General features: G+C 46.6%; 1 protein-coding gene across 2 annotated transcripts in view; it reads left to right on the top strand.

Annotated features, from left to right (window-relative positions):
- Nucleotides 1-12,076, top strand: part of LOC308045382 (gamma-aminobutyric acid receptor subunit beta-4) — a gene marked incomplete at its 3' end in the record, with an annotated part of 71,163 nt that overhangs the window by 44,704 nt on the left and 14,383 nt on the right. For both annotated transcript variants that reach the window (XM_080352640.1, XM_080352639.1), the window contains exon 4: nucleotides 4,093-4,313. In XM_080352640.1, the coding sequence (XP_080208766.1) occupies nucleotides 4,093-4,313 (221 nt within the window). The remainder of the gene's footprint in view (nucleotides 1-4,092; nucleotides 4,314-12,076) is intronic.

Genomic DNA, 12,076 nt, shown 5'->3' with positions numbered 1-12,076 from the left:
CGTTGGAGCTGTGCAGCTTGTGAACTGCTGGGTACCAGCTTCTGGGACAAACCAAAGGGTCTGGCCACAGAAGTGGAGGTGAGAGGGACAGCTTGTTTTGAAACACACAAGCTCTTTTGGCATAAGGGGCATGTGCTTTGTAGGTCAGTGAGACTCAGCAGGGCTCATCTGGGTCTGGAACAGGCTTTCCACTTGCCAGCACTGTTGACTACAGTGTTTCGCAGTGGGATGCTGGTCAGGATAGGTAGGTACAGGCTGACATGGCCACTTAAGCTACAGTAGCAAACCCTAGCTAGAGAGAGTTTGCAGCTATCTTTGGAAAGCTTGCTTTACCTGGGGGTGGAAAACAGAGAGCTAGTTGGAGGCACATAACTTCTAGTCATGACCACTCTTCAGAAGCCCCCTTCCTTTTGTTCCACCCTTTACTTTTTAAAAACTGAAATCTAAATTTACACTGAAGAATTTCCAAAGGTCTTTACAGTGCAACCTTTATAGAGCTTCTGATGAGGAGTGATATTTCCCTTCCTCCAGGCTTGCCTGTCCTCCTTCAGTAGCCACCAGATGAAGCAGGAGGCTGCACAGGGTGACCTGGAACCGTGCATGGGTCCTGCCTTTTCTCCCTGGTGCAGTAGGTGTACCTGGCAAGGTGAGCTGGGAGCTCTCTGCAAAGCTCCCCCATTCTTGCCAGAGCAGTGATTTGCTTTGGCCAGACCCTGGTCCCAACTGAGCATTTTATGGTCCTCCAGAAAGACCTAATGGAATCCAGGACAGGATATTTGGAAGCATTTTTGTTGCTATTGGAGGTGCACTGGTGCAGTGTGGACAGGATCTAAGCTGCACTGCTCACTTGCTTCTCCAGCAGCAGCAGAGGCAGCTGTTACTGGGTGTGCATGCACAGAGAAAACCCGCTTGTTCTTCCCTAGCAGAGGGGACAGGGAAATTCAGCTGTGTTGTCCCACTGAAGTGCTCCAGTGCTGAGCTGGAGGGGTGCATAGGCTTCAGGAGTGTTTGGTCTTGGAGCTCTTAGTTGAGCATGGTAAATGGGCCAACTTTCTGTCTGCTGGTGATGCTGAGAAACCCAGTTTGTGATGTATCTGTGGCATCAGTAGGCTTGTGAATTTCACTGCTTAGTGTGAGGTCTGGAAAAGCCTTGCTTTATTCCACTGACAGATAAAACCCTAGAACAAAGGGATTGTTTTTCAAAACTCGGTGGAAAATAAGGCTCATTACTTCTGATCCCTGAACTTATCAACCACTGCATGCACTGGCTCCATCTGGCAGTTCTGCTTCTGCAGAACAATGTCACCCTTGGTCATTATTTTACACACCTCTGAAAGGAAGGCTATGATTAAGATCTCATCAGCTCTGGAGCCTGGCCAGGTGGTGATGCTAGGGTGTCACTTGGGTACTTCACAACTGCCTGACCAGGATATGGGGTATGAAGGGGAAGACAAGCTCACTGCTTTATCTCCTGAGTACTGGTCCATCTCGCTGTGGTGGGCCATATCAGGGCTTCTTACAGTCCCCTGATCTGTACCCTGCCCTCTCCTCAGGACCTGGAGGCAGAGCATCCCTCTTCCCCATAGCTCAGTGCTGTGCCCATCAGTATGTCAGTGGCACCTCTCCTTCCAGGGACAACTGACCTCTGAGGGGTGGACACTTGTCCTGCTCTTTTTGTTATGCCCAGAAATCCTGTCCACTGTTCAACCATGCTGTGTGGGGCAGGGAGAGTAGGAGAACAAGAAGTGGAGCACAGGAATCAGCAGAGAGAGGGGCTGAGGGAAACCTCAGGCACCAGATGAACCATGATTATCAAGCGCTCCAGACTTCTGTGTTGCTGTTCAAATAAATCTATTGTGCCAAGAAGCCAGGAATATTTGAGAACAGAGCTCAGCCCAAGACTGGGTTGGCTGTTCTTCCCCAGAAAGGTCTCTGCATTTGAAGAACATCATCAGCCTAATGGGCTAAGGTATAAGCTTTTATTTCCGTAACCTTATAAATTTGTTTCCATCAATCCTGGAAATACGGAAGATGAGTTTAGAAGTTGTATCTCTTGGTTGTTAATGACTGTTCACTTTGTAAGCAGCTTGCCCTTCTGGAGATTGTTGCCACCTCTTGTCTGCTGATGCTTGAGGGCTGACAGGAGCCTGCAATGCCAGCAGGGTGGCCTGGTTAGGGGTGAGGTGTTGCAGGGCTCTGTCAAGGGTTAGGAAAATGCAGGTCAATTAAGCAGCTTGCTGAGATGTGCAGGTGGAGGTCTCAAATGAGTGAGAAGGGTCTGGTACCAAGGGGGTAAGAGGCTCCAGGAATTTGGGTGTTCTGCTCCTCTGTGCTCTCACTGCAATGCAGGTCCAAACACCCTGGGAGAATAAGTAGGGAGAGTACTTTCCTTTGCAAGGTCTTGACTAGAATGAAAATGTTTGTGCCCCTGAGAGATGGATTGTGAGGCTTCTGAGGCAGGATTTTAGCAGTCCTTTAAAAAGCAAAGCAAAACAGTTTCTTGGCCAGAAAGCTGTCACTGTGTTTTTGTTCTTTTCAGTATAACACAGAAAGTGACAGATATAGCTTTTGTACCCAGTCTACACCACAGTTCTACTCTCTGACCTTTTGGATATGCATGTGGGTCTGGATTTGTGAATCATAGCTAGATATCTGAAAGCTGGCATACCCATAATGTGAGATTATTTGTGCTTGTTTTCAGAGGTGCTAATCAAACCTGGCTTTGAGTGAAGTCAGTGGGAGAAGACAGGCAGGCAGGCAGGCAGGATGCCTCAGTGCTCAGCCCAGATGTTAGTGCATGAGCGAGATCCTTGCCAGCCCCTTGCACAGAGCTGGAATTTGCAGATCAGAAAAACCCATCGTGCAAAACTGTGTGGTCAGGAGGATTCCTGTGGCACTGTGGTATCTGCTTGAGGAGAGGTCATTTACACACATTTGCAAAAACGCTGTTTGTTTAAGGACTTGTGAAAAATCACTGACTTCTCTAAGGCCACTGTCAGCAAGAGTTGTGCCCACTTACTAACCAACACCCTGTTATTTTAATGCTATCTGTTTTACCCCCGAAAATTTTGGCTACTAGCCTGTTTAAGACCTGTTGTGAGAATATTTTCTATCATTGGTGTGTACAAGACCCCTTCTTGTACTACTTGTTTATCTGAGAAGAACTAATTGTTCTTCTAGTATGGTGACGCAATACTGTGTCTCTGAATAAGCTGATCTGGGGCCTCTGGATCTTCCCTGGATATGCCATTACTGTCCAGCAACTGGTATGGTTTCTGCAGAGGTACAGCTGTGAGCCACCAAACAGCTCTCCCTGCCCTCTATAAAATTCTTGTCTTAGCAACAGTTCTAAGTTTCAACTGTTTTACTATTGAACAGTAGAGGAGCAGGCGATACATATGGTATTGTGCTAGCTGGGGCTCGTCACAGAACTGCCCCCTTAGCAGTGGATCATGCTCCACTGGTGACAGATTTCCTCCACATATGTCCTTCCTGAGAATTGTAATGAACTCCCAATGTAGCTCATGTAACAAGGCAAGTGCTAATAGCTTGTCACGGCTGGCCTGGGTTGACTTTGAAACCTTGGTCTTGAGGTGAGATTCTCCATGTGCCCTTGGGAATCTCCTGAGTTTCTGCTCAAAAGAAAATTGACTTTTACCAACCGTGTGGTAACAAGCAGTGGGTGAGCGTGACTGCATTGTGTCCAGACACCTTTACATGACTTAATTGAGAAATCAATCCTTGAAGCCTTTGGCACAGTGTAGCCCACTGTTGGTTGACATCCTTCAGTGCTATCGTAGTACTAATTACTACTAGTTTTGCAGCCAAACTCTAAGCAGGCTGGGACAACACGAGTGGGATGCAGTTTTGTTTGATTGGAGTCATGTCATTTAGTCCCCTACAAAGCTTGGGTTTGTTTCCATTTTTCTAGAACAAAGCACAGTTGCCCCCACTGGTGGAGGTGTGGACACAAACAGTTGAGTGCCAAGGAATTTGGAGACTCACCAAAGGTCTCAGCAGCGGCAGTAGTGAAGGGACTGAGCTACCTCCCTACCCTGGAGCCAGACTGATGTTTGCATGTTTATCTCCCAGGACTACACCATCACCATGTACTTCCAGCAGAGCTGGCGGGACAAACGCCTGGCGTATAACGACCTTCCTCTCAACCTGACGCTGGACAACCGGGTGGCTGACCAGTTATGGCTGCCGGACACCTATTTCCTGAATGACAAGAAGTCCTTTCTGCATGGGGTGACAGTGAAGAATCGCATGATTAGGCTCCATCCTGATGGGACTGTTCTGTATGGCCTGAGGTAAGTCTAAATGGAATCTTTCATTGCCATTGAGAATGACATCTCATCTAAACTTTTCCTGTTTCCAGAGATATTCTGATATGCCAAGGACCCAAAAGATACTCAAGTGTTGCACAGTTTTATGTATCTGTTCTTTCTCCAAGCTGGAAATGGTTGTTTTCTTCAGGCCTTCAAAGTTTCTTGTGCTGCTACAGGCAAATGCTGGAGATGGGAATACAGTCTGCTCTGAGTATTTCAGGTCATTATCATTCATGTTGCATAACACTTCCATTTGAAACACTCATTTTCAGTTACTTGTAATATTCTGCAAGTTTGGCCTATGGAGACAAGACTTTGTTACTCTTGTATCTAAGGCTGAATTTCTGTAGCATTTGAGTCAGATCACTTTAGTCACTTTTGAGTACGAGATAGGAGACATGTTTTTGTACAGTTAAAAATGTCTCTTTACCAGAGAAATTCTGAAGATTGATACTTGAAAATTTATATCTAGTAGGGAAATGGTCCTAAGTGAGGAGGCTTTTTGTGGCATCTGGAATGAAATAACATAGGCAAGTCCACAGCCTTTGAAAGTGCTGTGCTTGCATGTGGTGCAGGTGGCAGACGTTTGGCTTTACTGTATTATCTGGATATGTGGAAATGCCAGGATAGGTAAGAAAGTTAAATGGAGGATGTAGAGGGCTAAAAGGAGAGTTTGAAGGTATAGGTAAGAGTGCAGGTTTTGGATGCTATAGCTGAAATCTAGGAAGTGATTTTTCCCAACTCTGTATTTGTCTGATTTGAGCTTTTCTCCTAGTTTTTTTTTGACTACCAAAATTCACAGCTGGCTTTTTAGACCTGCCTCCACATTCACAAATTATTGCGACAGCAGCTCTGGGCTTACATCCCAGTACAGCAAAGGGGGAGGAAAGACCTTTCTCCTTCAAAGAGAATACACCCACCCTTCCCATTTACAGTATCAGCTCCTCTGCTGCTTCGTGTTTTGTGGCAAAGTTTGACTTCTTGTGATTTATGTTTTTTCCCTCCTCTTGAAGTAGCAGGTCTGTTTTGTGGAGGGTAAGGCTGGGTATAGGCACAGCAAAGTAGCAGGCTGCCCAGGGCATTGTCCTGCCAGGGCAGCAAGGTGGCTATACCCTCTGCTTTCCCTATGGCAGAGCGCTGGGAAGCTGAAAGAGCAGTTGACGCTGGTGCTGAGGGACAGGCTGTGGTATGTGGGGTGAGGTATGTCATATTTTTCCCTTCTAATCAGTGGATGCCTCTTGCTCCAGGCCTGGACACAGCAAAAGGTGTGATAAGCCCAACTTTGTTGACTGTGCCAGTTCTGCCTCTCCCTTCCTGGGACAGGTGCATCTATCTCTCTACCTTGGGCCAGTGATGTTGTTTGGCTGATACTGCCAGGGAGCCCTGAGCCAGATTTACTGGCCCACCAGAAAGACTGAAGCCTTCCCACAGCTGGCTGCCCCAAATTTCCTCATTGTGTTACAACAAGAGTGAAGGCTAGGCAAGAAGATGCTTTGTCTTGTGGTAGATAGGAAGGTAAGTTCAGCCTTTTGGGAAGGAGAGTGGAAAGAGTGTTCTTAAGCTTAGGCTGCTCTTTGCTGCTGAGCCAGCCCACCTGAGCGTAGATCTTCCTCCCCCATGCTGGTGGGAATTCTTTGCACACACCTGCACAGCAAAAGAAGCAGAAATGTTAGTACATTTTTATCAGCTGCCATTTAGTCAGCTCAGATAATGAGAACGTGAACCCTGCAGCACAGGTGAGAGGCAGTAGAAGCCCTTAGAGGGTTTGTACTAGAGCTGGATTGGGCTGGGACACTGTGCACTGTCCCTTCCCTTTCCCTCCCACGGGGCTCAGCAACACGAGGAAGGGAGCTCAGCTTCCTCGCATGACCTGCATAGATGGGTGAGATGAGGAAAATTGCATCCAGGCCAAAAGAAAGAACATGACAGCTGTTTGCCCCTGTTATTTCCAGGGCCATAGTAAGAGCTGCCTGTGTTGTTTTAACTTTTGGCTGGTTTTCCTGGAAGCTACTCTCTTGCCCCTAGAGAAAATGGCAACTGCAAAAATGAAGCACTGAGCAACTGCAGCTCCTGTTCCTAAAATGTACCTCAGGTCAGGGTGGCTGGCTTTTTACTATCCTGAAAGCACTGGGGTTTTGGGGGACAAGCCAGGTGCTCTGAATGCTTGTAGTCCCTCTACCTTTATTTATAGTAGTATGGGCAAAGATTTCTTTAGGGGTGTTTTCTGTGCTGACTTCTGCACCTGTGATGTTGCTGACCACGGAAGTACTAGGTTCATTTTTGCAGGTGCAAATAATTGCAATACTATTCAAAAATACACAGCCATGTGTATAGCAGGTGTAATAAAGTAAGAAGTCATTGAATATTCACCTGTGTTCCCTTTATCTTTGTAAAAACGCACTCATGCTTGTCCTGAAAACAGGAAGAAAAGTGCAAGTCTTGCCTGTACTTTGAAGCCTGCTTTTGGTCTTTTCCTGCATTTTTCAGAAGGATTTGTGAAATGGAGTTGCCCTGATGGAAGAAGGCCAAAGGACGCAATTTCTATTTCTTTTCCTTTGTTTGATAGTTTGTTTTTCCCTGAGCGAGATACCACAGCTCTGCTCCTTCTCCTGATACCTTCTTGCGAGTCGCTTCCCCCTCCTTTGAGCTGATCCTGTATCAAAATGACTCAGTCATGCTATTTGCGGCACAACAGTCATTTTTCTTTCCAGCAGTCTCTGATGTCAGAGACCAGGGACGATGACACCCTGGCAGGCCCCTGCCTGCAGCAAATGCTCAAGCGACTGGCAGGATCGGGCTCAAGCACTGGACCAGATCCCAAGGTCCCAGTTAGCTTACATGGAAATCAATAGGTATTTTGTTTCTAACTTCAGTGAGAGCAGGATCAGGCTTCAGATAGCTTGTTTGTATGAGCAAATGAAGCCCTTTATTCCTCCACTCCATTGTGAAAGTCGTGTGTCAGAAAAATGTATGCTTGTGGGTTTTTTTCTGTAGAATTAGCAAATTAGTGGATGAGGGGAGTGCAGCATACGTAATATAGCTACATCTTAGGAAAGCATTCGATACAAAAGCTTGCTTCAAAATGAACTCCCACTGGACTTGGATTAAAAGCTGGTTACCAGGTCTCTAACAAAAGGCGTGCACAAGCAGCAGCGGGCTGTGCCAGGGCAGCGATGCTGGGCTGCTGCAGGGCTGGAGGCAGGACTGGTGCTCCCTGCCGCCTTCCCCAGGGAGTTTGCAGATGCCATAAATCCCAGAAGGCCAAATAAGGTCCTGGAGAACCGATCCAGCCCTCTGCAAGCATAAAGCGGGATCACAGAATCCCAGAATGTCAGGAGTTGAAGGGACCTGGAAAGCTCATCCAGTGCAATGCCCCCATGGAGCAGGAACACCCAGATGAGGTTACACAGGAAGGTGTCCAGGCGGGTTGGAATGTCTGCAGAGAAGGAGACTCCACAACCCCCCTGGGCAGCCTGGGCCAGGCTCTGCCACCCTCACTGGGAAGAAGTTTCTTCTCCTATTTAAGTGGAACCTCCTGTGTTCCAGTTTGCACCCATTGCCCGTTTGTCTTATCATTGGTTGTCACCATCCTCCTGACACTCACCCTTTACATATTTGTAACCATTAATGAGTCACCCCTCAGTGTCCTCTTGTCCAGCTCCAGAGCCCCAGCTCCCTCAGCCTTTCCTCACACGGGAGATGCTCCACTCCCTTCAGCACCTTGGTGGCTGCGCTGGACTCTCTCCAGCAGTTTCCTGTCCTGCTGGAACTGAGGGGCCACAACTGGACACAATATTCCAGGTGTGGTCTCACCAGGTCAGAGCAGAGGGGCAGGAGATGCAAACAGGCAGAGCTGACAGGATTCTTAGGAGGTGTAACCTGGTATAACAGTGCCTGATCTTGCCTGGCCCCCAAACACCTTGCAGGAATTAAAAGTTCCTGTGAAGCGTAGGAGAGTTGGTCACCTGTGGCACACAGCAGGAAGGTGCTAAAATGATGTGTAAAGTCTGCAATATGAAGGGAAGCTTAAAGGAGCTGCCCACAAAGACAAAGGAATTAGCTATTGGGTAGTGGATGGAGGAGGACAAAACAGGGAGGAAGAGCTGGATAGCACTGGCCGAATTCAATATATTTTTCCTCCTAATGGCTTTTGTCAGAAATTGCATTGGTATCATCAAATTTGAAATGAAAAATTAGGGAGAAATTTTTTTGTTTAAGAAAAAAACATTTCCGAGAATGTTGATGTTTCACTCCTAATTTTATGTAGAGAATTTTTCACGTATGTCAATATTTCCCTCACTATTTCAAGCTGCTTTACTACCACTACTGACATCTGAGCAGCACAGGGAATCATCAAAGCCTTTCTCTGGACATCCAGGGACTGTCCAGTCCACCCCTGCCACAATGTTCAATAAGCTTTACATTATCACACCTACAAGTTATACATTGTAGTCTGAGATTTTTATTTCCTTTTCTAGACCATGTAGCATCCACTTGATAGTGAAACAAGTTGACACTTGTCAAATGCTGATGTCACCAGTATTTTGCTATCTGTTTTCAGAGACCTAAAAATAGAAACAACTGTAACAATGCTGCAATTCTCATATGCTAATTGGAAATCATAGTTGAAACCAGCTTTAAAATAATCCTCAAGGGAAATTTTGAAGCTATTTGATTTCATTCTAATTAGGGACAAAACCAGATTCCAGCAGAACAGGTGCTTTGGGGAGCCCAGGCTGCATCCTTGAGCTGGCAGGGGGAGCAGAGGGGCTGGGATGGGGGAAGCAAGCGTGAAGCCGGGTGGACAGCAAGCGAGATGCGATGCCTGTCTGGCGAGGAGCCCAGGCAATGTAAACTGAGCAACTGAAAACCTGCAGAGGAATTTGATGACGGAGACTAATTCCCGTGCAGAGAGAATGAGGGATCTCCTCCTGCAAAGGTGGTAGCGGTGGTGAGGAGCATGTGTATTGTGTTTTCTTTTGTTTGGTTGGTTGTGGTTTTTTTTTTGGATTTATTTTAATTTTTAATTTTATTCCTGTCCACAATAGTCACCGCAATGAGGTGTGTTGCAGAGATCAGGCACTTTGGATGTGTGCAAAGGTGCCAAGGCATAGCACGGCTCTGAGCCCAGTGAGGGCAGCAGATCTCCACTGTCCTCATCATTGTAAATACCTGTTCAGTCCCTAAAGCAAGAGGGAGAGAATTGTCATACTTCAGACAACTCAAAATTTGCAGATTTAGACTGAGAGAAGCCGAGCCTATCTGCTTTGGCAGCACTTAATTTCAGCTTTTCATGGGGTAACTTCCCATCCTTCAGCTGTTCCTGGGGGACGTCAGCCCTTGCACTGCAGCAAGCTACTGCTGACCCGCTTGTGGACTTGACCTTGTTTCCAAGCAAAGCAGCAGCTAGAACACCACTTCCAGCTCACCTTACATAGGGAAATGACGCAGGTTAACAGGCACATGTAGAGTATCCCACCCACTCGCTTATCCAGCACCAGAGACCCCCATGCCAACTCGGTGTGTGGTTCTTCCAGGGCTGTCCTGTCCTCTCTCCATGGCTCTGCTGGAGCTCATTGTGGGCATTTCATAGCTCCCACCTCCAACTTGTCTCCTGATCAGGACCCAGCCTGGTCTGTATTACATTCCTCAGGTCCCAGACTGGGGTTCTTGGGTTATCCACCTGGTAGAAAGGTTGCTCCTGTCTCACATGAAGCCTGCTGTTTGCAGCCATGTCCTTGTTCTCTTCATGAGTGTTATTGGATTTTCAGCAGTGAAGATGGTCTGATGGGTTAAAATTGGGAAGATTTTTCTGTACTGAGACGACTGAAAAATTTTCTTCTCCTCAGAGGCCAGAAGGAAAGAAATCTGTGATTTTTGCTTCCCCTTCCTTTTCTGAGAGAGGTTTCTCTGGAAATGTGCGAGATGATTCAGGCTCTACCCTGCCTCCTGTAGCTTTGCATGCTCCATCCTCAGGTTAGGTAAAGGCAATGGAAATCTCTCCTTTGACAGCTTGGATGCAAAGAGTTAGGCTTATTTCCATCCATGTGGCCCCTTGGAGTTAGTTCTTCAGCCTTGTGCTGCTCCCACCACAGAGCTCTGCTTTGGGCCAGCTCCTTGGCACAAAGATGTGGGGGTGGGAGAAGAGTTCGTTAGGTGGATGAGGGGAAATGAGAATTTAAATAGGAGCTCAGCTCCCTAGCTGAGGTTAAAGACAGATCCCCTTCTTCATTTGTGCTGGGATGAAGGACTTAGTTGGAAACACTGGAGGGAAGTTTAATAATGTGGAATTTCAGAATAACCTTAGAAGCAGTGAAGAAATTGGAGTTCACTAAAACAGGATAAAGCAGCAAGCCAGAGCTGCTTCTCCATCGTTAATGTTGCAAGAACAGCAGCAAGCATGCTCAGGGCCTGGCTGGAATTGCTGCCTGTGCTGCTTGTCCTATAATTCTGACTTGTTTATTAGCAAAAATAGGGGTCAAGTAGTACCCACAAACAGCTGATTCCCACCATCTCCTCACAGATCACTGAAAGAGTTTGCATGCCCTGAGCCCCTGGCTCACTCTGGCAGCACCTCTTAGTGTTCCTGCTTATCCTATCCCAGCCACCAGCCTGAGCTCATCCCTAGATCCTGCCTATTTTTTTCACTGAATCCCAGAGGGATTCAGGGATGTTGAAGGAAGAGACCTCCTGCTCTTTGAAGTGGAGGTCACTGTTGTCTGAAGCAACCGTAAAAATTGTTCTCTTTTTAAACATGTTCCACTTGGGTCTCTCTTGTTACCCAGTCCAATTGACAACTTGCCAGGCTCATGGTGCATTTGGAATAAAGAGGCAGAAAAGCAAAACCTTGCAGCCAAGGCAACTCTGCTTTATACTCTTTCAGGGTAGAAAAATGGTTGATTTAGATGACCAGCACCCTGAATACTAGTTTAGAAGAACCTTTTCTTTTCCTTCCCCATCTGAGTGCAGTGCACACTGTTATTTATCCAAGGATGCCTATGCAAGCACAGATGCTTTTGGAAACAGAATGACCTTAGCAGGATTGTGCCAAGGCTTATGGAGTCAGTTTTGGGCAAACAGGCACAAGGGGAAAATATTCCATATCCTTGCCTTGCTCTTGGTTCTAACATGACCTCCAGGAGTTTGCAAAGATCAGACTGTGTTAAAAGAATGGCAAAATTCACCACGGGTTTATAAATCCCTCCAGGCCCTTTGGAGTTTGTGCTTGCTGCCAGGCAGAAGGTGACATTTGCCAGCGTGTTTTTACGACTGACTTTGAAAATGTGCAGAGTAAATTTTGGTTTTTTCCCCATGTTCAGCAAAACAGCAGTTTTGCCTCTCCCTCTGCTCTTAGTCACCAGAATTCTCTTACTAGTGTAACTTGGCCCATGGGATGAGCCTTCACAAGTCCTGCAAAACCTGAGCTGTTTCCACCCATTCTTTGAACCGTTGTGAGCTCTGTGTGGAACAGGAACATCTTCAGCTTCTTGGGAAATGTGAAATCCAAAAAGTTACAACCAGCAACTTAAAAATATTTATCCTTTACTGTGAGAGTGTTTGTGTTAGTCCCTGCATAATGACACTTAATCTGTAACTCCAAAATAGGGGTAAGTGCCTGAACTGCTGGCTTCATCCCTCCTTCTATTAGGAAGGGAACAGTGAGGATATTTGTGCAATACTCTTCCAACTCTCATCCATACTGAATTTTAGGAAAGAAAACATTCAACTGTGGTAGTTTTTAATAG

Source organism: Nesoenas mayeri (assembly GCF_963082525.1).
Source record: "Nesoenas mayeri genome assembly, chromosome: 13".
NCBI classification, from domain to species: Eukaryota; Metazoa; Chordata; class Aves; order Columbiformes; family Columbidae; genus Nesoenas; species Nesoenas mayeri.
The sequence above is the reverse complement of the archived record's forward strand: the minus strand, read 5'-3'. Positions and strand labels throughout refer to the sequence as shown.